This window comes from Ornithorhynchus anatinus, chromosome 5 (genome assembly GCF_004115215.2).
Source record: "Ornithorhynchus anatinus isolate Pmale09 chromosome 5, mOrnAna1.pri.v4, whole genome shotgun sequence".
NCBI lineage: Eukaryota > Metazoa > Chordata > Mammalia > Monotremata > Ornithorhynchidae > Ornithorhynchus > Ornithorhynchus anatinus.
Window position 1 is genome coordinate 22,392,169 of NC_041732.1, and position 24,635 is coordinate 22,416,803.

The 24,635-nt window shown below is 44.9% G+C and overlaps 1 protein-coding gene across 11 annotated transcripts in view; it reads right to left on the reverse strand.

Annotated features, from left to right (window-relative positions):
- Nucleotides 1-24,635, reverse strand: part of AKAP13 (A-kinase anchoring protein 13) — a 394,860-nt gene that overhangs the window by 28,900 nt on the left and 341,325 nt on the right. For all 11 annotated transcript variants that reach the window (XM_039912298.1, XM_039912295.1, XM_039912293.1 and 8 more), the window contains 6 exons: nt 11,385-11,452; nt 10,309-10,375; nt 8,629-8,764; nt 6,598-6,710; nt 3,538-3,684; nt 1,140-1,390 (listed from right to left, as the gene is read on the reverse strand). In XM_039912298.1, the coding sequence (XP_039768232.1) occupies nt 1,140-1,390; nt 3,538-3,684; nt 6,598-6,710; nt 8,629-8,764; nt 10,309-10,375; nt 11,385-11,452 (782 nt within the window). The remainder of the gene's footprint in view (nt 1-1,139; nt 1,391-3,537; nt 3,685-6,597; nt 6,711-8,628; nt 8,765-10,308; nt 10,376-11,384; nt 11,453-24,635) is intronic.

Genomic DNA, 24,635 nt, shown 5'->3' on the forward strand with positions numbered 1-24,635 from the left:
CTTGACTACTGCATCAGTGTCTTTCGCTGACCTCCCTGCTTCTCTCCACTCCAGTCCTTACTTGGTTCTGTGGTCCAGATCGCTTTTCTAAAAAAAGAGTTCAGTCCACATCTCCCCACTCCTCATGAAACCTTCAGTAATTGCCCATCCAACTTGGCTTCAAACAGAACTCCTTATTATTGGCTTTAAAGCACTCAGTGTGCTTGCCCTGTCCTTTCTTACCTCGCTGATTTCCTACAAGTCAGTCTGCATGTTTTGCTCCTCTAACACCAACCTACTCACTATACCTCAATCTCCTCTATCTCACCAGTGACCCCCTGTTTATGTGCTTCCTCCATCCTGGAACTCCCTCCCCCTCCATATCCAAAAGGCCACCAGTCTCTTCCCCCTTTAAAGCCTTATTAAAATCACATCTCCTCTAAGAGGCCTCCAACTAAACCCTCATTTCCCTACTCCTTCTCCCTTCTGCATCACCTATGCACTTGGATCTGAACCCTTTAAGCCACTGATATTCACCCAACACTCAGCCCCACAGCACTTATGTACATATCCAAAATTGATTTATAATACTGCCTGTCCCCCTAGACAGTAAGTTCCTTGTGGGCAAGGACCATGTCTTCCTACTCTGTTGTACTGCACTCTCCCAAATGCCTAGTACACACAGTAAGAGCACAATAAATACTAATGATTGACTGATCCAATATCCATGAATGGGAGGGAAGAATGGAGACCAGTGAACCATTAAAGGCATCTTTGGAGTAAGATTTCTAGCCAACAGTTGCTGCCCATTCATGAGAAATGGTTAAACTCCCCCTAAGCTCGGTGAAAGTAACCACTGCAACAGGAAAACATTTTTGTTCACCAATACGTTCAAAGAGCCTGCAGACACTGTCACATTCTACCTTATTTGGCCCTAGGGGATACTGCAGCCAAACCATATTCTCCTGGGTTTGACAGGAAACAGACTGAAATAGAAAGAGGAAGGAGAGAGAGAGTGAGAGCCAGAGCCAGGATGTGCTGGAAAGAACCTCTAGGAATGGCTCCGAGACTGGACTCCATTTTGCTTTCAGGTTTCAGGCTGCCCTGCCTCTGCCTGGGGAAGTGGAAAGGTGAAGGGCAAGGGCCTCTGAGAAACCAACCTGATGCACAAGCACATCCCCTATCTGTGTGATGAGGAAGTTCTTCTCGCTTCGGTCCACCAGGGACTCTTTCTTTCTTTCCAGCATCCTCTGAAAGAACTGACTGTGGATCTTGAGCAGTTCATCCAGGCAGGGGAAAAGTTTTTCTACCATCTGCTGTTCGAATAACAGGTCCGTCATCATACCGCGGCTGTACACGTCACTCATGATCTTCAAGGTGCGGATGTGATGCAGCTCGGTCTGCAGCAGCTCTGGGGGCAGGCAGGGAAGGGGAGAACAGTCAAGGCACAAGATCGTCATCTTCATCATTCATCTCTTTCCCCAGGGGCTTACACTTCCCCTTCCCTGGCTCTCCCGAGACCTCTGCAACAATCAGTCTTGTTTTTTTTGTGACAAACACTGTACTAAGCGCTGAGGTCGCACAAGAAAATCTGGTCGGACACGGTCTCTGGCCCATCCTGATTCCGTTACCCACCATATGAACTGAGGGGCAGGAACGACAGACAGTGGTATTTGTTAAGCTCTTGCTAGAGTCAAACACTATGCTAAGCACTGAAGCAGACACAAAGACTAACATATAGGATCACTACTCTCCTAGATCACAGCAAGACTATTTGAAAATAATAATAATAAATAATAACAACAGTATTTGTTAAGCGCTTACTATGTTCCAAGCACTGTACAAAGTGCTGGGGTAGACACAAGATAATCAGGTCCCACATGGGGCTCACAGTCTGAAGTAGGAGGGAGAACAGGTATCTGAATCCCCATTTTGCAGATGAGGGAATTGAGGCACAAAGAAGTGAAGTGACTTGCCCAAGGTCAAACAGCAGACATTAGAACCCCAGATCCTCTGACTTCCAGGCCCGTGTTCTTTCCAATAAGCCATGCTGCTCCACTAATCATCAATTTTATCAACTGGAGAAACTAGTGATCCTACTCAGCAGTAGAATACCCCTCTTTTTTGACCCATCTCCAACCCACTGCTCACATCTTTCTCCCCCATCTCATTCTCAGCTTCACTAATCTCAGCAACATCCTGTCCTGTCTTTGAAAAAGCCACCACTTCTAGGAAGCCTTCCCTGATTAATCACTCCACTTCTGCAGTCTAACGCAATTATCTGGTCATTTCTTTGTCATAGATTAACTTATTTCTACTTTTTATATATAGTCTAGTGCTCTTCCTTATTTAGTTTCTTTATTGGCATTTGTTAAGTTCTTACACTATGTGTCAAGCACTGTTCAAAGTAGAAGGGTAGAAACAAGCTAAGCAGGTTGGGCTCAGTCCCTGTCCCACATGGGTGCCGAATGCTTGTCTTCCGACATTACATTGTCTTCTACATTGTTTTGAGAAGTAGCGTGGCTTAGTGGAACGAGAACTGGCTTCGGGGTCCGAGGTCATGGGTTCTAATCCCAGCTTCGCTACTTGTCAGCTGTGCAACTTTGGGCAAGTCATTTAATTTCTCTGGGCCTCAGTTACCTCATCTGTAAAATAGGGATTAAGACTGTGAGCCCCATATAGGACATCCTAATTGCCTTGTATCCATCCCAGCGCTTAGAACAGTGCTTGGCACATAGTAAGCACTTAACAAATACTATAATTATTATTATTACTTCTATTGTATGTTCCCAAGTGTCTAGCACAGTGCCCTCAACAAAGCAGCTACTCAGTACAGCATCCTGCACACAATAGGTGCTCAATAATACTGTGAATGGTAATGACAAGTAATAAATGTCACTGACCCTGACAGATAAGTGCATATGTACAAATCTTAATACTCCATATTAGTTCCTATTATCTAAAATTTATTTAGATAATAATCTAAAATTTAATGTCTCTTCCCCACTAGACTGAAGCTTCTTGAGGGCAGGGATCATGTCTACGGGCCTGGGAGTCAGAAGGTCATGGATTCTAATCCCAGGTCCACCCCTTGTGTGCTGCATGACCTTGGACAAGTCACTTCACTTCTCTGTGCCTCAGTTCCCTCATCAGCCAAAAGGGGGTTAAGTCTGTGAGCCCTATGTGGGACAGGGACTGTGTCCAAACTGATTAGCTTGTATCTACCCCAGCGCTTAGAAAAGTGCCTGGCACACAGTAAGCACTTAACCAATACCATAATTATAATGTTTATTATTATTGTTATTATTTTTATTGTACCCTCACAAAGGTTTAGTAGAGTGCTCAGCACATAGGTGTTCAATAAGTACCATGAGTTGATTGTTTGAAAGAAAAAAACAAAATATATAAAAGGTGGATATGTAAAGCTCACATTTGTAATGCTCTAAAAAGATGGGAAAAAGCACTAAACCTTGCCCACCGTGAGTAATGCACCCAATTTCCTGAAATCGGTTCCTGGAAAATCACACAGTAATCCCATAACAAAATGAGAGATCTCACCATAAATCACTTCTTGCCGTTTCACCATATCCTTGTGTTGTTGGTTGAGAAACTTGGTGTCTACAACCTGGCTCCAAGACTCTGCTTCCAGCTGCTTGGATTCCATCTCAAAATCCCCCATAAGCTGTCCTTCATTCATGTCTGTTCCTGTCCCACAACACAGAAGAAATCAATGATCAAGGTCCAGGTTTGGAACCTCTAAAAAGGACAATTTCCTTATGAGTAGCAGTAGTAGACCACTTGTGCTTCACTGTGCCAGGTATTTCGAAAGAACAGAGCAAAGAAGTGGCACATATTCTCTGCCACAAAGAGCTTACACTTTAGAGGTGGGGGGTGGGTGACAATCATAAAGATATTTACCACTTGACAAAACCAATTTCCTTGGCAGGGAGGTTTTTGAACTAAATTCCTCAGCCTTAAGTGTGCTGAAGGCTTGCTTGCTAAAAGACATGTGGAACCGAAGCTTTAGTGAAAGGATTAAGATGTTCCCTTGGTTTAACATTTGGGCAGGAGTCTGGGCTACCTAACTTTGACTTTCATAGCCTAGTGGGCCAGTCCCTCCTCTGAAGGATGGTTTACAAAGTCCATAAGAAATTTCACACCTGGTTCAGGTCAGTGGTATTCTGCTCCAACAGGATAACTGTCACTGCTACTCTGACATTACTCCAATTTTTAAAGGCTGAACCATCCAACAGATCTCTAGCTTCTTCTCCAGTGACTAATTACGGTCACATGACTTCACCTAAACCCCTTTTGCACCAGTTGATAATTCCTGGCCAAAGTCACAGAATTTACAAATAAAAAATAGCTTCATAGTAACATATTTAATAGTCAAAATGGAAGTGCTGACACTGCCCAGATGAATGTACGTTGATAGTTTTAACTCTGGCATTCTACTGAAACCACTGAAGTCTGACTTGCATCAGCAAGGTGCACAGATTTGCAGTGCTCCCTTCAGACTGATGCTTCTCCAGTGAATTCTGAGCAAGTAATTCACAGGATCGACTCTTTCAGGTGGCCTCATGTACACAAGGTGGATAAATCGGGCTTTTGTGTTCTCCACAATTTCAAGGCTGTCTGTTAGCTTGTCCTGAGCGCATGCAAAAATTAGAGGGCAGAAAAATATTTTTTCATTGTCTTGTAGCCAGAGATCAAAACAACAGCTGTGGTCACTGAGGACATCATCTGGCAAGTGGACAAGAAAGGTGATTGTCGATTTAATGTACGATAGCTCCCCCGAGTCAACATCTCTTATGGCTATTTACTTAATTAATCCACATCATTTCCCTGTGAGACAGGAGAAGCAGCAGGCAACATGTATCCTCTTTGTCAAACAGGGAAATGGAAGTGCAGAGAGGTTAACCTATTTATTCTGACTTCCCAACAGTATTTGGACACTATCTCTTCTCCAGACAGAATGAGTCGTCTACACTCGCTGCGTAGAATTCCATAACTCCAATTCTCACCTGGACCCCCTCCAATCTGGCTTCCATCCCCTCCACTCTACCGAGACTGCTCTCTCAAAGGTCACCCATGACCTCCTTCTTGCCAAAGCCAATGGCTCCTACTCTATCTTTATCCTCCTCAACCTCTCGGCTGCCTTTGACACTGTAGACCATCCCCTTCTCCTCCACACCTTATCTCACCTTGGCTTCATGGACTCCATCCTCTCCCGGTTCTCCTCTAATCTTTCTGGCCATTCATTCTCGGTCTCCTTCGCAGGCTCCTTCTCCCCCTCCCATCCTCTAACTGTAGGGGTTCCTCAAGGGTCAGTTCTTGGCCCTCTTCTGTTCTCCATTTACACTCACTCCCTTGGTGAACTCATTCGCTCCCACGGCTTCAACTATCACCTCTATGCAGATGACACACAAATCTACATCTCCGCCCCGTCCTCTCCCCCTCCCTTCAGGCTCGTATCTCCTCCTGCCTCCGGGACATCTCCACCTGGATGTCTGCCCACCACCTAAAACTCAACGTGTCCAAAACTGAGCTCCTTATCTTCCCTCCCAAGCCCTGTTCTCTTCCTGACTTCCCTATCACTGTGGATGGTACGACCATCCTTCCCGTCTCTCAAGCCCACAACCTTGGTGTCGTCCTTGACTCGGCTCTCTCATTCACCCCTCACATCCAATCCATCACCAAGGCCTGCCGGTCTCACCTTTATAATATCGCCAAGATCCATCCTTTCCTCTCCTATTTTACTGGTACAGGCTATTTTACTGGTACAGGCTCTCATAATATCCCTGTTGGATTACTGTATCAGCCTTCTCTCTGATCTCCCTTCCTCCTGCCTCTCCCCGCTCCAGTCTATTCTTCACTCCACTGCCTGGATCATCTTCCTGCAGAAACGCTCTGGGCATGTCACTCCCCTCCTTAATAACCTCCAGTGGTTGCCTATCAACTTCCGAACGAAACAAAAACTTCTCACTCTAGGCTACAAGGATTTCCATCACCTTGCCCCCTCCTACCTCACCTCCCTTCTCTTTTTCTACTGCCCACCCCGCAGGCTCCGCTCCTCTGCCGCCCACCTCCTCACCGTCCCCTGTTCTCACCTATCCCGCTGTCGACCCTTGGCCCACCTCCTCCCACTGTCCTGGAATGCCCTCCCTCCCCACCTCTGACAAACTAACTCTCTTCCCCTCTTCAAAGCCCTACTGAACGCTCACCTCCTCCAAGAGGCGTTCCCAGACTGAGCTTCCCCTTTTCCCTCTGCTGCCTCTCTGCCTCCCTTCACCTCCCCTCTAAGCCTCTTTTCCCCACTTTCCCTCTGCTCTTCCCCCTCTCCCTTCCCCTCCCCTCAACACTGTGCTCATTTGCTCATTTGTATACATCTTTATTATCCTATTTATTTTGTTAATGAGGTGTACATCCCCTTGATTCTATTTATTGCTATTGTTGTTGTCTGTCTGTCTCCCTCGACTAGACTGTAATCCCGTCAATGGGCAGGGATTGTCTATCTGTTGCCCAATTGTACATTCCAAGTGCTTAGTACAGTGCTCTGCACATAGTAAGCACTCAGTAAATACTATTGAATGAATGAATTGGCACTGCTTCTCTTACCTTCATCAGTGAGTGACTCTGTGGATTCATTAACCTTGCTGATTTTATTTAAAGAGTCTGTGGAGTGAGACAGGAATTTCCAGGTAGTGGCCATGCTTTCATCACTGCCAACTCTAGGAATGAAAGGAAGTACATAATGTCAACCATCCTTTGCAAACTATGCAGATAAGGTGACTTCAACTGACTATCTGCTTCATAGAAATCCACACAAAGGACACATGCTGTAAACACAATTCTAATACTCCTGATAAAGCAGATGGATCAAACAGAAGGGGGAAACTGACCAAATCTCCCCCTGAAAACTGGAACCATTAGGTTGCAACTGCTTCCTAAAGCACAGACTCGTAACTTTTACTTCCAATCTATGTTCCCAATCATGAAACACCATGTTCTATCTGCAGTTAGTACTCAGTGAGTACTTATGATGACCATGACAATAATGAATGAAATTTTCTTTGAATGCTTTTAGCTTTGTAGCGAGAGATTTTTATCAGGGGTGTCAAAGGGATTCCTTAGTGCACTGTACAGTAATTTCTCAGTCTGATCTTTGGAATGAAATAATAATAGATCAAGGTATTTACTGAGCACTTACTGTGTGCAGAACATCACATCACTTGTCGGAGTACAATAAAAAAAAAGTTGGTGGATAGGTTCCCAGCCACAATGAGTTTACAGTCTAGATAATAATAATGATAATAGCAATAATAAATAACCACGGTGATATCTGTTAAGTGCTTACTCTGTGCCAAGCACTGTATTACGCACTGGGGTAGTTCTGAGACAAACAGATCCCACTTGGGGCTCCCAGTTTAAGGAGGAGTAACAGGTTTTGAATCCCCATTCTGCAGATCATCCTTCCATTTTGCAGATGAGAGAACTGAGGCACTGAGAAGTTAAGCGACTTGCCCATGGTCTGGCAGCAGACAAGTGGTGGAGCCAGGATTAGAACTCAAGTCTTCTGACTGCCAGGTCCTTGATCTTTCCACTAGACCACTCTGCTTCAAGAGATGAAATATATAAGCTCATTGTGGTCACTGAACATTACTTTCTACTCTTTCAAGTGCTTAGTACAGCGCTTAGCACCCAGGAAGCACTCAATAAATATGTTTGATCGATTGATTTTTTTCCTCTTCCACATCCCACTTCCAAAATGCCCCTATGATGAGCACTATGGCTATAAGTAGCTTTCCTTGTCTGTCTGTTCCTAAATAAAACCAACTGGGATCATTTGCCACAGGCTACGTTTGCAGGCAGGTTTTCATGTAGTGGGCCAGCCAATTAAGTGAACCCATCCAGACGCATGTGAAACTTGAAGAGGCAGGCTAGCCCCAACAATATATGTATAAAACCATAAATACATTGAGACATCATGAGGATTTGGAAATGGACATTTAAGGAGACTGTTTAGATGTCTTTATACCCTAGCTCGCTTAGCCTTGGCAACCTAATTTCGGTCTCTGATAGTGTCCTACCTGTCTGGGGTTTATCTATCACAACAGCGTGGCCCAGTGGAAAGAGCACACACCTTGGCATGAGAGGACCTGGGTTCTAATCCCGGTTCCACTTGTTGGCTGGGGGACCATGAGGAAAGTCATTTCACTTCTCTGTGCCTATGCCCTGCCACCTAGACTGTTTGGCCCAAGTGTGAAAGGAATTGTGTCCCAAGTGATAACCTTTTATCTACCCCAGCACTCAGAGCAGTGTTTGGCACATAGGAAGAGCTTAACAAATACTATAATTATTAAATTAACAGCCCCCATCTCACAATCAGCCGTTGATTCCTCATAACAGGCTTCCTTTTCTCTAGAGAGCAAGAGGAATCACTGGATCATAACAGTAGGGGCAGGGTTTTTTCCAGAATGGCGACTTGCCTGCAGTTTAATGGAGGGCTACAGATTTCAGAGAGGCTCACTTCGAACCTTTTCAATCAGCATAACACATTCACTTAAAAGCCCATTTTCAGTGCTCAGTTCAAGAACAGCCTCTGTGCTTCCCAAAAGCCAAAGTCTTACCCAGGGACCCCCAACTAACCCGGCAATATTCTGGATGGAGATGCTCTTGGAAAGAGCTGAGCTCTGCTGCGATCGCCTGTTGTTGAACAGAGGAGCCATGGTGGTCTCGTCGGGCACGAGGATTGCAGACCGAGGCCGCTCCTTAGGCTGGGAGGCTGGAACACAGTGACCCACTGGATGAGAAATATGGCACCTAACATTGCTCACTTACCTGGGAATCAGTGTGGAATACATTAAATAGATTTTGAAAAAGCAGTCTAGACCCTCTTCCCACAGCAACCTGTCACTCCTATTTCCAAATTCCACTTTGATAACTTAGTAGAATTAGGTAGACTGAGACAAAATTAAATTCAGAGAGGAAATGGCCGTTGGTCTCATCCGTGCCACCCATGCTGGCCACTGAAAGCCCAATGTGCTTCCAAATCAGACCTCAACAGGGGATCTTGAACGGGACAGATAGCCAGGACAGCACCGGATTTTTGTAGGCCTCCCCAAGCAATGTTCGAAAAACCTGTAACTGTCTCAAAATTGGGACTGTCCCCGTTAAACTGGCTAACCTTTCCTGCACTGACCCCCATCTCTTCTCCACAAGAGCCACTCTGCTTACTTTCAATCTTTGGACTTCCCTTCCCAGACAGCAGCATATTCACTAAAGGGTCAATTGAGGTCCCACTGCATTCTAGGACTTGAGGTACAGGGGTTACAAGCTTGGGCCTTTGCCTCAGTATCTCAGTTTTGGAGCTTTCCAGTTCAGTTGGGAATCAGGGCCTATAGCTATCTCAGGGACACCCAAGAGAAGACGTGAAATTCCAGTGTGGCATCAAAAGCAAATCAGTTCCACAAGGACCCACAGGTGGTAGAGCTGGGCCAGCCTGCCTAAGGTCACTATCTACAGGGATGAGACCATGCTGCCTTCAAGGTGATGAAGAGTGAGCTGCCTCTCAGCAATCACTCACCTTGCTTTGAGTTTTCCATTGCTGGCATTTTGGCCAACTTCAAGACTCATATGCTTTTCATCAAGTAAAATAGAACCTTACGAAGCTCCTAGAAGTGGCTCCCTTAAAACCAACGTCCACTTCTAAACTCTCCTCACGAAAGGTCTTTCGGCAGTATGAAACCTGATGACATGTGAAGTGTCTGGAATTAAAGACTTCAACCGGTTTCATCTCCTCAGCAACTGGCTTCGACGAGGAAGGGGGTAAAGTTCAACTGACTCAAGGACTGAAAAATTCAAAAGCCTCTGAAGAAATAATGGCAGGTATAATCTTTTACCATCGCCAGAAAATGATTCCTGCGATGGCCTCCATTCCTGGGAAATGCATGGGAAAGGGGACAGGCACATTATCCATAGGTCATTCAAATGAGATTATGATTAAACCCAAATGAGCTGTGATTTCATATCTAAAGTCCCTAGGTGATGAGTGAATGAGTGGACCTTGGAGGGGTGATAAGGGAGGCAGAGGGGTGTAAAGAAAGCCATCGTAGACAGAGGGGTGGACATGTTAGCTCTTGCACCCTTCTGAAAACCCAATGTGGCTTTGGTAGTGGACTGCTAGTTCAAGGGTCACTGGATTCTGAGAATCTGACATCCATCAGACATCACAACCAGTACACAAAGCTGTGATTTAGAAACTGGTCATGTATTGGACAGGAGGAGAAATGTGAGAAGCAAAAGGAAGGCGGGCCTAGCGCAACTTACATTTGTTTCTCATGATCACTGTGGGCAATGACGAGGTATCGTGGGCCTGAAGAGTCCCCTTTGGTTGCTAGAAGCAAAACAATATGATTAAGTTTTGTTGAATGAAGCTCAAGGGAAGACAGTGTATCTAGACTCTGCTCAATGTCAATTCCCCCAGTGACATGACTCCACACAGGATGGCTTAATCCCCAGCTATGATGCTGAAGGGAATTTACAACTAACCTCTTCAGCGGTGTTAATCAACACACAGTTAGCCTAAGTACTTAAGGATATGAATAATCTGCCTGATTTAAATCATTAGGAAGAGCAGGGTCTGTGTTTGCAGATTAGATGAGCACACAGGAAGAGCTACTATTTATAAGGAATCACATGTGTGTTTGTGGGTGGGTAAATAGATATCTTTCTTCGTAAAGACCTCGGGGAGGCAGTATTTAGAAGGGGAAGAGACAAGGACAATGGAATGGAAAGGAAGCAACTTTCCATGACTGCCACACAAATATCGCATCCTAACAACTACATAATGGCATAAGCACACAGATTGATTGATATAGAATTCCCAAATCACATCCATACTATGAGATCTCCAAGCCCAAGACAAATACCACTGGCATAGTGGACCTTCTCTCTGTGCCTGCTGCTAGGGGCAAAGGTCAGGTGAAGTGAGGAGAAGAGCCTGCTGTAGCGTGGCATCTACCTTGAGGCCATCTCCTCTGGTTCTCCTACTCTGCAGGTGCAAGACCTTTAACCTCTGCCCGTTTCCCACTTAAGACCTGGAAGCGAGGCGGGTGGGTGAACATTTTGAGGCGATAAGGCAACACAATTTCAAACCTAATTACAGAGCTGTTACAATGTCTTACACTCCCATAGGTACAGAGAATATAGCCACTTTCAGGACATTTAAGTCACATGTTTATGTTCCAATGGATATAGCATCCATTTAAACTAGAAATATTTATTGTGTTCTTTTATAGATTTGATTCAAAATGGGTAAATGGCTACTGAATCTTTCCTATTGATTTTCCAAGAGGGATTCAAGTCTTATTCCTTTAACCCTCCCTCAGCCTGGAACTCCTTACCTTCATTTTGACCTTGGCACAGGAAGCCAGGCTCTCTCGGCACCCCCTGTGGACAAAGGCACTGCAATCTGCAAAGAAAACAAATCCAGAGTCACACACCCCAACAAAGTCACAAAGCCCGGGTCCAAAGGGGGCCGCCTCCCAGTTGCCTCGGCTGCTAGCTGAAATCGCAGACGGTTGGAAGCCTGGTCACTTCTGCCTCCTGGGAGGCGAACCTGGGATGTCAGAAAGAAACCAGAAGGCGGATTCATCGCAGATTAGGGATCTGGAATATCATGGGCTGGAAGTTGAGTGGTGGCCAATTTTAGGAGCAAAAAGCTCATCTTTGAACACAAATACCTGAGTCACTAAGTGGTCAGGGAGGAGAAAGGGAACCTGGGCCCCAACCCAGAGAAATGAGTCGCTCTCCAATTTGCATGTCTGTGGCAGTGGCCCCTGGAATCTGAGCTGTCAACCTATGGGTACCTTTCTGTTCCGGGTCTGGCCTTCCGCTGCCCGACGGCCAAATACAAATCTACATAGGTGAGCACTTCTCATCCACTGGAAAGGGGCAGGCCCCATCCAATAATGTGATTTACTGAAAAAGGCTGACCACTTTGACCCCAGCAGGGGCATGTTGACCTCTCTCTGCCCTTTCCCCACCCCCCATAACAGCAACAACAAAATGATCCCCACTGGCCATGGAAGCAATTCTCTCTTGGTTCTCTGTTTCATTTCTTCTTCTCACTTTGCAAACAACAGACCACTGACAAAAACTCCCTCTTCCTCATCTTGGTCTTCCTGCTGCTGTTGTTCTGGAGGTACCATGGGCAGAATTATGAGAGACGGACAGACGGACAGAGGGAACAGATGGAATTTGGTCTGGGGGACAAACAGCAAAGCTCTTGCTGCCACTTGTCAGCTGTGTGACTGTGGGCAAGTCACTTAACTTCTCTGAGCCTCAGTTACCTCATCTGTAAAATAGGGATTAACTGTGACCCTCACGTGGGACAACCTGATTACCCTGTATCTACCCCAGCGCTTAGAACAGTGCACTGTACATAGTAAGCGCTTAACAAATACCAACATTATTATTCACCCCATTTCTCTCCCCATCTACAAAGTCCTTCAGAAATCCCACCACCTCCAGGATGCCGTCCCTGACTAAACCTCTCATCTCCCCCTCCTACTCCCCACCTCCTCTACTGCCACTTAAGGACTTCCACGTCACCAAAGCACTTGGGTACTCACTCCCGGCCTCCGAAGAATTTGTGCATATATGTTATATTCTATGATTTTCTCCTTTTTGTATTTATTTCAGTGTCCTTCTGCCTGCTAGACTGTAAGCAGCTCACAGGATTAGTTTGCCTCCTAAATTTTAAGGATTCAGTTCTGCTAAACCTGTTACATGCTCTCAAGTGCTTAGGACTATGCTCAGAACACACTAGTAACAATAAATACTATTGATTGATCCACCGATCGAGGCAGGTGGGCCTTACAAGATGGAGTCACCCAGGAAATCAACAACAGTTGCCCAGCAGGTTTTAAACAATCATTTCACCAACCGTCTTCTTCAACACTGGTTACTTCTGTACATCAGACACCTTAATTGAGTTGTCTGACACCCTTCAGGGGCCTCTGCCCTCCTGGCAGCTATATTCTTCTGACATGGTTTCAATCACACTTCAGTAAAGGGCAACTCTACCAGTTGCTGCCAGTTGGGTCTACACTCCAATAACAACTCATTTCTGGTCCCCTGAAAATCACTGAGCCTGATACCACTCAACACTAGTGAATTCTGATTTTCTAATTTAGAAGTCTGGAGGGCTTACCTTTAATCCATAGGCCCCAGTGTAATAACAATTCTGGGTCCGACGCTGGGCCCTAACAGTGGTATCAGAGGGCACTAAGAGATATATTTTGATAGTGGCTCTTCTTGACATCCATTCTCATTGTAATAATAATAATAATGCTGGTATTTGGTAAGCGCTTACTATGTGCAGAGCACTGTTCTAAGCGCTGGGGGAGGTACAGGGTCATCAGATTTTCCCATGTGGGGCTCGCAGTAAATCCCCATTTTACAGACGAGGTAACTGAGGCCCAGAGAAGTGAAGTGACTTGCCCACAGTCACACAGCTGACAAGTGGTGGAGCCTGGATTCGAACCCATGACCTCTGACTCCCAAGCCCGGGTTCTTTCCACTGAGCCACGAGGAGTGGACCATTCAACTTTCCTACCTTCTCTCTCTAATAATCCATTATCCATCTGTTTTCTACTAATTCATCTTACTCTTGCAGCACTCCTAACTCTTTTCTCTCACCAACTGTGGGAATATTAATCAATCAATGACATTTATTTAGCACTTACTGCATGCACAGTACTGTACTAAACATCTGAGAGAGTTCAATATAATATTTATTCATTCAACCATATGTTTTGAGTGTTTACTATGGGAAGAACACTGTACTAGGTGCTTAGAAGAGTACAATATAACAATAAACAGGTACATTCCCTGCCCATGACAAGCTTGGAAGACATGATGCCTTCCCACAAGAAGCCTACAATCTAGAGGGGGAGTCAGACTTTAAAATAAATTTCAGCTAGGGGATGCTGGAGAATAAAAGGATATGCACATAACATAATTGCTGTGGAGTTAAGAGTGGGATGGAAATCAAATGCTTAAGGGTGTTCAGGTCCAAGAGCATAGGTGACGCAGAATGGAGGGTGTGTAAATGGGAGGGGTTCTAATCCCGGCATTGCCACTTGCCTATGTGACTTTGGACAATTCACTTAACTTTGCTGTGCCTCAGATTTCTGATCTATAAAATGGGAATTCAATAACTGTACTCCCTCTTATTAAGAATGTGAGTCTCAGGTAGGATAGGGACTGTGTTTGACCTGATTAGCTTGTATCTCCTCAGTGCTTAGTACAGTGTTGATACATAGTAAGAGCGTAACAATATCATTGTTACTATCATTATTAATAATAAATAATTTGCAGGCAGTGAAAGTCACCGTTTATTGTTGTACTTTCCCAAGCGCTGCCCACAGTAAGCTCTTAATAAATATGACTGACTGAAAGGATTTAAACTCAATTGTAATCACCCAGAATAATACTGGAGATCTTACACTTGGTACACTGCTTGGCATGTAGTAAGTACTTAACATACCATAATTACTATGTTCTCTCTGAGCCCTGCATGCTTCAGGAGGCCTAGAGAGAAGCCCTAGGCAGGTGTCCATCTGTGCAGCTTCTGATGAAGATCTGGGCTGGGGATACCAATCCTCTGGGAATTGGACAGTCCACAGAGGGCAGTCACCCTTTTTGAACATTCCCAGAAAAAGCTGGAAGCTGGGGGTAGGATGGTTGGCCTGGAAGGAGAAAGCGCTATACTTAGATCCTCCACTCAGAAAGCTTCCATTTCTTCTTTTTCTCCTGGGATGCAGGGACACCCCTGCCCTCAACGTCAGTCCACAGGAGGGGCCATGATGCCCCTTAGCATTTACATAGGTTGTTTTAGCGGGCAATGGCCACGTGAAGTCCCTGAAGCTGAAATGGTCCTGGAATAGACTGAAGTTCCCTGGGTCCAGACGTTGGAGATGGTTTTGGCTGACGATTCCTTACAAACTCTGGGATCTTCTTGGAGGTTTCCAGATGGTAAGCTGTTTGAAGGCAGGGAATGTGTCTCACTCTATTGTACTCCCACAAGTGCTCAGAATAGCAGACTGCACACAGTAAGTCCTCGATAAATATCACTGATTGGCTGATTTGGGTAAATCTTCTATTAAATGGTATTTGTTAAGTCCTTACTATCTGCTAGGCACTGTTCTAAGAACTGGGGCAGATAAAAGATAATTCAGTTTGACATAGTCCCTGTTTCACAGAAGGCTCACAGTCTTACCCATCATTTTGCAGAAAACTGAGGCACAGAGAAGTGAAGTGACTTGCCCAAGGCCACACAGCAGACAAGTGGCAGAGCCGGGATTGAAACTCCAGTTCTTTTTTGGGGGAAACGAAACTGTGATGAGCAGAGATGTGAATGACTAGGAGGTGATTTGAGGGAAGGTAGGTACCAGTGTATAATTTTACAATCAGCAATGCCAAGCCCAAGATAAAGATGGCACACTAAATTCAATAGCGACTCTCCTTCGGCCTCAAAAAACTCACACGTGATCTGAGGCAGTAGTGCGGGTGGAGGGAGGAGGGGAGGGGAGGGCAGTTATTAGACATTATTAAGGTGTCAACCCTGCTTCCTGTGCAAGTCCAGAGATGCTCAGGGAAACGGTTGAGCTGAGCACAGAAATAAATGACATTTTCTGAAAATCAGAAAATAATAAGCCCTTCAAACATGCAGAGAATCCATCATCACTGTATATGTCTGTCTGTATATGTATGTATGTCTGTATAAAGATATAAATCTTTATACATATGTGTCTGTCATTATATCCTTCCTGGATAAATTCCATTTGAGCCTGACTACAATAAGAATGAGTAATTTCATCACCTTTGAGGAAAAACTACATTGTGATGCTTTGTGGTAGAAGCCTAGATATGTTTTAGAGAGAGTGTCCTAACAATCTTATGAATAACTCCCCATGTTTGTCCACCTCAGGGCTCCTGACCCCAATTCCCTTTTCAGAGGCCACAATTTATTAGTGGACTAGATCTAGACTAGCAGCCACAAATGAGTTCAGTATTTCTGCGAGAAGCAGCATGACCTAGTAGAAAGGGCACAGTCTTGGGAGAGGATCTGACTTTAAATTTTGTGTGGAATTTGTTAAATTCTTACTAGGTGCCAATCACCCTACTAAGTGTTGGGGTAGGAAGGAGATGATCAGGTTGGACATAGCCCCCTGTCCTCCCCGGGGTGGGGAGGGAAGGTGTCAAAATCTAAGGAGGAGGGAATCAGATTTCATCCCCATTTTCCAGATGAGGAAACTGAAGAAGACAGAAGTTAAACAACATGCCCCAGATCAAATGGCTGACAAGTGGCAGAGCCAGGATTAGACCCCACATCCTCTGACTCCCGTGGTCTTTCTACCAGGTCATGTGGCTTCTCGGCTCTGCCATCTGCCTGCTGTGTGACCAGAGGCAAGTCACAACTCATCTGGGCTTCGGTATCTTCATCTGTAAAATGGGATTATCTTCTTGTTCTACCTCCTATTTAGATGTATTTCCTACTGCTTTCAATTGTGCACATATGTCTCCCAGCCTAATGGAACCCTCCCCTCACCCCCAAGCCTCCTTCCAGTTATTGCCTCATCTCCCTCCAACCATTCCTCCCCAACTTCTTGAGTGAGTTATCTACACCTGCTGCCCCTACTTCCTTTCCTCCAAATCTCTTCTGGACCTCTCCAATCTAGTTTCTGCCCTCTCCACTCCATGAAAACTGACCCCTCTAAGATCAACAATGACTTTCTTCTTGCCAAATATGACATCCTCTACTCCATTCTAATCTTCCTCAACCTCTCGGGTTGCTTTCAACACTGTGGGCCAACAATTTCTCCTGGAAACATTATCTAACCTACTATGAGCTCCATGTGGGCCAGGGACTGTGTCCTACCTGATCAACTTAAGTGTTTGGCACTTAGTAAGTGCTTAACAAATACTAATTAAAATAAACAAATACATAAATCCTCAGCTCCACTGTCATTGTCCTCTCCAATTTCCCCCCATCTCTGGCTGCTCCTTCTGCTCTCTTTTGCCAGCTCCACCTCTGCCTCCCACCTTCTAACTGTGGGAGTCCCCTAAGGCTCAGTTCTTGGTCCCCTTCTACTCTCCATCTACCCTCACTCCCTTGGAGAACTCATTCATCCCCATGCCTTCAACTACCATCTCTACACCCATGATTACCAAATCTACCTTTCCAGTCTTGAACTCTCTTCTGTAATCCCACATTTCCTCCTGCCTCTCTTCTTGGATGTCCCACTGACATATGCAAAACAGAACTCATTTTCCCACCCAAACCATGTTCTCTCCCTTTCTTCCCCAACACTGTAGATACTACCACTACCCTCCATCTCACAAGCCCATAACCTCAGCAATACCCTCAACTCCTCTCTCATCCAACCCATATATTTAATCTGTCACTAAATCCTGCTGATTCTACCTTCATAGCATCGCTAAAATCTACCCTTCCGTCTCCATCCAAACTGCTACCATGCTGATCCAAGTACTTCTATCCTGCCTTAACTATTGCATAAGCCCCCTCACTGACCTCCCTGCCTCTTGTCTCTCCCCTATCCAGTACTTACTTCACCCTGCTGTCCAGATCATTTTTCCAAAGAAAGATTTAGCTTACATCTCCCCATTCCTCCAAGAAACTCCAGTGGTGGCCTATTCAACTCCACATCAAAGAGTAGCTTCTTACTATCAGCTTTAAAACACTCTATCAGCTCTTCCCATCCTACCTGACCTCGCTGATATACTACAACTCAACCAGCACACTTCGCTCCTCTAACATCAACTTACTCACTGTACCTCGATCTCATTTGTCTCACTGATGACCCCTTGCCCACGTCCTTCCTTTAGCCTGGAATTCCCTCCCCTTTTATATAGGACAGACCACCATTCTCCCTTTATAACATTATTAAAATTACATCTTCTCCAAAGGGGCTTCCCTGACTACGTTGTCTTTACCCCTACTCTCTCGGTGTCACTTATGAACTTGAATCTATCCTCTTTAAGCACATGACATTCACCCCACCCTCAGCCCCCCATCACTTAGGTACTGATCCCCAATTTATTTATAATTATGTCTTCCTGCCCCTCTAGACCGTAAGCTCTCTGTGGGCAGGGAACTTGTCTATCAACTCTGTTGTACTGTACTCTTCCAAGTGCTTAATAAGGTACTCTGCACATAGTAAATGCTCAATAAATACGATTGATTAAATAAATACCACTGATTGATTCATTCATTAGACTTTGAGCCCCATGTTAAATGAGGACTATGTCTGACCTGATTACCTTATATCTACCCCAGCATCTACTTCACTGTACTATAATACTATATATTGTACTATACTATAATGCAATATTACAATATATATAATGCAATGTAAGGAGCATTGTCAGATCAGTAATAGTAACAATAATGGAGATATGAACTGATCTGTTCTCCAAAGCAAAGGTGGGCTGATTTTCAGGTCATGGATCCTCTCTAGGGAGTTTTCAGAGACAACCCCACCAGGCTGGAAGCTTTTTACAGTGCATTATACATTATAATATTGCATTATAGTATAATACAGTATATAGTATATACAGTACAGTATTGCATTATATCCTCCCAAAGACTAAGTTCAGTGTTCTGCACACAGTAAGTGCTCAGTAAATACCATTGATCAACTGATATCCAATGCAATGGAGAAAATCAGACTGCTCTTGCTTCACTAAGTGCTCAATAAATACGGTTTATTGATTGATTGATCCAAATATATTCTTTTAGGGTATAGGTCACAACAGCAGCTGAACTTAGCAAAAAGTTGGGGCAAGTGCCTTCTTTCATGACTGTTCCATAGTTCAATGGCTCAGATTTTGTCTAAAAACATCACTTGTCGCTCCAACAGATTATTTTCTCGGTGACAATCTGAAGGTCCCCAAGTGCCTGAGGGAGAGCTCTGTACCCTCTGAATGCCCCATAAATGATGACTTTTATGTTAGTTCCGTTACTTTTTCCATTTGAATTCTTCTTTCCCTGTAGCACCGATCTGTCTGGCTTCTTATCAATCCTCCTCTGCCCTTCATCCCCAAGCCTCTATGACCCTCAGTTCACCTGGGGCCTGTTCAGACCACTAGAAACCCACTTAGAAAAACAAAAACAACAAGTTATCATCTTCTACTGACCCTTCTCTCTGAGCAAAACCACTTGGGGTAAGGGAGGTGTGACAATGTCCTGTGTGGGTGAGGTAGAAATATCGGTCTCACTGACTTCAGCGAGAGTCATGTGCTTGAAACCTCATGCTCTGTTTTGGAAATAGACTGGGGCACGGCAACAACGGAAGATGGACCCAATTCAGTTGTTTTAGCCCACTGCCCCCTTCCATTGGCTGAGAGATCACAGGCTGGACAGTTGGCCAGCTTTTTTAGTTTCTCTGACAGCAGTAAGCCAGTTCATTTTGGCCTTCTGCCACTGTATTCATGGGAGACAAACTGCACCCCAATTGGATTCCTCCAGACCTATTTATAAACCACCCTTCCTTCTATTCACCTTTCTGTCCCCTACCAGACAGGCATTGAAATAAAAGTGGAAGACTTGATGTTGACACAGAAAACACCTTGCCTTCATTCACACCGTTTCCCCCAAACTGCAATACCCTCATTTCTCCACTCTATCAACCTAGGTTGATACCCCTCCTTTTAGTGCCTATGAAAACCCCATCTCCTCCCTAGATCCCCTAAAACTCTACTCTGGTCACGCTAGTAAATAGTGTAAATACCATGGCCATGGTGACCAGGGTAGTGTTAGGGAAAACAGGAGGTTGACTTTTTTGTAAGTTTCTTTATATACTTGCATTATTTCTGCTCGGACATCAACCCCCAGTGAATTTTGTGGTCTTGGTTTGCTTTGTTTGAGGGCAATGACCTTGTCTTTTTCTTCATTTGTGTATCCCCTCCTTCAAGCCCTTAGTAGTGGCCTGACAAAGTAGGCAACCGAATCCTGGTAAACTGGGAGTTCATTTAGGAAGGAAACCTTGTAAAGGAAAACTCCTTCTGAGGACCAGGGACTGGATCTAATTCCTACCTCTGGGTTTTCTCTGAGCATTTAGTAGTTCAGTGTACTGCATAAAGATAATGCTTAATTGATAATACTACAGCTATTGCTGATAATAATAATAGTAATGGTATTTGTTAAGAACTTACTATGTGTCAAGCACTGTTCTAAGTGCTGGAGTAGTTACAAGATCATCAGATTGGACACAGTCCATGTCCCACATGGGGCTCATTATCTTAATCCCCATTTTACAGATGAGGTCATGGAGGTCCAGAGAAGTGAAGTGACTTGCCCAAGGTCACACAGCAGACACGTGCCAGCTGAGATTATAACTCAGGACCTTATGGACTTCCAGGCCCGTGCTCTATACACTAGGCCATGCTATGCACACAACTGATTCTTCTGCCGTTACATTGTGTTCTATCCAGAGACAGGAACATTGTACGAAAATTGTTCCTGAATTCCCCAGATGTGTCCTATCTGGAATTCACCATGAAGACACATGAAGAAGCAGCCTGGCCTAGTGGAAAATACATGGGCCTGGGAGTCAGAAGGATCTGGTTTCTAAAGCCCAGTTCTGCCACTTGTCTCTTATGTGACCTTGGGTAAGTTACTTAACTTCTTTGTGCCTCAGTTACTTCATCTGTAAAACAGAGATTAAGACTGTGAACCGCATGTGAGACAGGGACTGAACGTGTCCAGCCTAATTTGTATCTACCCCCAGTGCTTAGCACAGTGCCTGGCACACAGTAATCGCTTAGCAAATACCATAATAAACAAGCACATATGATGGAGCATGGCCTAGTGGAGAGAACATGGGCCTGGGAGTCAAAGGACCTGGGTTCTAGTCCAGGCTTTGCCTCTTGACGGTGGTGTGCCTTTGGGGAAGTCACAACTTCTCTGGAACTCAGTTTCCTCATACCTGCTTATTTTCTCTCTTCTCCTTAGAATATGAGCCTTATGTAAGACCAGAACTGTGTCTGATTTGACCATATTCTATCTTCCCCAGCACATGGTACAGTGCTAGGCACATAGTAAGTGCCTGGATTCCAATCCCAGTGCCGCCACTTGTCTGTGTGACCTTGGGCAAGTCACTTCACTTCTCCATGCCTCAGTTACCTCTTCTTTAAAATGGGGATTAAGACTGGTAGCCCCATGTGGGACAGGGACTGTGTCCAACTTGATGTGCTTGTATCCACTCCAGCACTTAGTAGAGTGCTTAGTATACTGTTAGTGCTAAACAAATACCGTTAGAAAACAAATCAAACAATAAATGGTATTTATTGAGCGCTTACTCTGTGCAGCTTTCCCTGAGAGATCTCACTGAGAAAATCCACTTTTGAGCTTTGATAGGATCACTTTTGCACCCAGTTGAGTGGAAGATGTGGGTACAGACAGACACCCACATGGGATTTAATCAGCGTGAGCAACGCTGTGAGTGACTCATGCTTCAAACCAATCTCTGTGGTCAGAGCTTTAGCTTTTAGGCAAGGGCTTGTGATGTCAGTCAATTGTATTTATTGAGTACTTACTGTGTGCCAAACACTATACTAAGCACCTGGGAGAGTATGATATAACAATAAACGCACACATTCCCTTACCACTATGAGCTTATGGTCTAGAGGGTGAGACAGACATTAATATTAATAAATTATAGATATGTACGTAAGTGCTGTAGGGCTGGGAAGGGGGATGAATAAAAGCAGCAAGTTAGGATGATGCAGAAGGGAGAAGGAGAAGAAGAAAGAAAGGCTGAGGCAGGGAAGGCCTCTTGGAGGAGAAGTGCCTTCAGTAAGCTTTGCAGTGGGGTAGAGTAATTGTGTCAGATATGAAGAGGGAGGGTGTTCCAGGCCAGAAGTAGGATGTGGGAGAGAGGTCCGTGGCAAGATAGATGAGATGAAGGTACAGTGAGAAGGTTGGCATTAGAGGAGCGAAATGTGTGGGCTGGGTTGTAGTAGGATTGGATGGGGGCTGGAGAAGGTTTCCATCTCACCGGCTGGGCCCTTCTTGGGCAGATTCCCAGCACCGTGACAAAGCCCTCAAAGGGAACCAGCAGGCACCACTTCTGTGGGGCTGGGTTTCCTGGTTAGTTTGGGCTGTGGAATTTTCTTTTTCTTTACTTTTTATTTAATTTCTTTCTCTTTCTCTCTCTCCCTATTCCTCCCTCCTTCTTTCCTCTCTCTCACTCTTTCTCTCCTTTTTAATGGCATTTGTTAAGTTCTTACTATGTGCCAAGCACTGAACTAAATGCTGGGGTAGATACAAGTTAATCATATCCCATATGGGGCTCAGAGTCTTAATCCCCATTTTATGGATGAGGTAACTGAGGTACAGAGAAGTTAAATGATTTGCCCAAGGTAAAACAGAACACAAGTGGTGGAGATGGGATTAGAATCCAGGTTCTTCTGACTCCTGGGCCCATGCTCTATCCACTAGACCACACAATGCTTTAGAGAAGCAGCGTGGCTCAGTGGAAAGAGCCCGGGCTTTGGAGTCAGAGGTCATGAGTTCGAATCCCGGCTCGGCCACCTGTCCGCTGTGTGACTTTGGGCAAGTCACTTAACTACTCGGTGCCTCAGTTACCTCATCTGTAAAATGGGGATTAAGACTGTGAGCCCCATGTGGGACAACCTGATTCCCCTGAATCTACCCCAGTGCTTAGAACAGTGCTTGGCACATAGTAAGCGCTTAACAAATACCAACATTATTATTCTCCTTTTAGAGAAAGCGCTGCTGGTCAGCCTTGCTTCTGGAGGCGAGCAAAATTGACAAAAAGCAGCCCCAAGGATGGAAAGGTGCAGCTTTAGTTAATGCACATCATCCTACCCTCTCTGCTAAAAGAAATAAACCTGAAACCACCACACCAAACCGCTCCTAAACACAGAGTTGGCAAGCGAGGCTCTCTTGAAAATAAGGCTTATTGCAATGTGTCACAAGGCTGCCCAGGGGTGGGGGGATGGGTGTCTGAGGTGGCTGGCTCTGGGTGAGGAAGCTCAGGCTTTAGAGAAGTGCCTGCTCTCAGAAATCAGCCTGCCCTTCCAGGCCTAGGGCTTAAATATGCAGAGCAGGAGCAACCACACACACAAAAAGGAGATCTAAACCAACTAATTTGAAATACATGGGGCAGCAGTTTCCAATGTGCCTCAGGACACTAAACTCAAACCCAGTCTAAAAAAAAAGAACCACATCAAAAAAACCCTCTCAATTTACTGCTTAGATTGGAAGTTTCTCAGGCTCATCTTCAATCTCCCAATTCCCCAAACAACACATTTCCCATCTCTGAAATCAATTTTCCCATCTCTGAAATCAACTGCCTGAATTTCGCCCCCCTGCAAAAGCTTTAAGAGCCAGACTTGTTCCTCTTTCTATGAAGAAATGTCTATTTCTTGATATAATTCAAAGCAAAACCAAATCAACACACAAATCCCCAGCCCTTCATGTTCCCTGGATTCCCTCTAGTCTCTTTGTCCGGCCTCTACTTCATTGAGACAACTCACTCCAACTTCTTGCCTGCCGCCATCACAAACTTTGCAGAAGTTAGCACAACGCGCAGTAAATCAGCAATGGCTAGAGGATTGTCTTTCATCCGCTGAAGCAAACAGGAACCCGCAGGAAGATGTAAAAACCAGAACCCAGCCCAGCCTCCATAATACTTTCCCAGGCAGAAAGCGACTGGGTAGAATGGCTGGTGACTCAGGGAATGCTTTTAGTACGATAGAAATAAGAACTGAAAGTCAACACCTGAGCCTAGACAGGACTCTTTCTTCAAATCATGTCTACCAGCTCTGTTATACTGTATTCTCCTGAAGGTTGAGTTTAGTGCTTGGCACAAAGTGAGCGTTCAACAAATACTATTGATTGATTAATCAATCTTCTCTCTCGGGCTTTTCTAACTTATGCTATTGAGGAATGGTTCTGCTGACTCGGACACGCTTTTTTTTCTTCCTGGGTTTTCTCTTCCACAAGACATGGGATTGGTCAGGGAAATTCTAATTCAGCTATTGCAACCTTCTTCTTGTGTTCTCTCCCCTGTCCAAAAGCACAATCATTCGGAACCCCATCTGCCAGGGTCATGTCAAAGATGAGGATCTCAAGCTGTTCCAGGTGTGACTCTAGAAGAGGGCAATGGCCATTTGGGGTCTAAAACAATTTCCATCTGTGGTGCATCTCTCCTCCACCTCTTTTGGCAAGAGGTGTCACACCAATGTGAAACAGCATTTGATGCTCCTTAAGGGTCCTAGATCAATCCTCCCACATTCTAGGCAAAATGCCTGGCCCATCTACCAGGTAAGTCAGGTCCAAACCCCAGAGTTTGGCACCCCTAAATCTCAGTGGGAAGCCGATCTCTTTCTGGAGCAAACCATCGTTTCTAGAAGGCAAATGGTTAATTCAGTTTCCTCATGCCTGCGGATGAACTGAAACTCAAGGAGGGAATGGAAGATGGATTTAGAGGCCTCTAATTACTCATATTTTCCACTTCCTTCCAGGATAACACAGACTCTGCTTCAGACAAACAAACTACGGCAGGCTCTGTCCTTCAGGAAACTAGGGAGAAGAAACA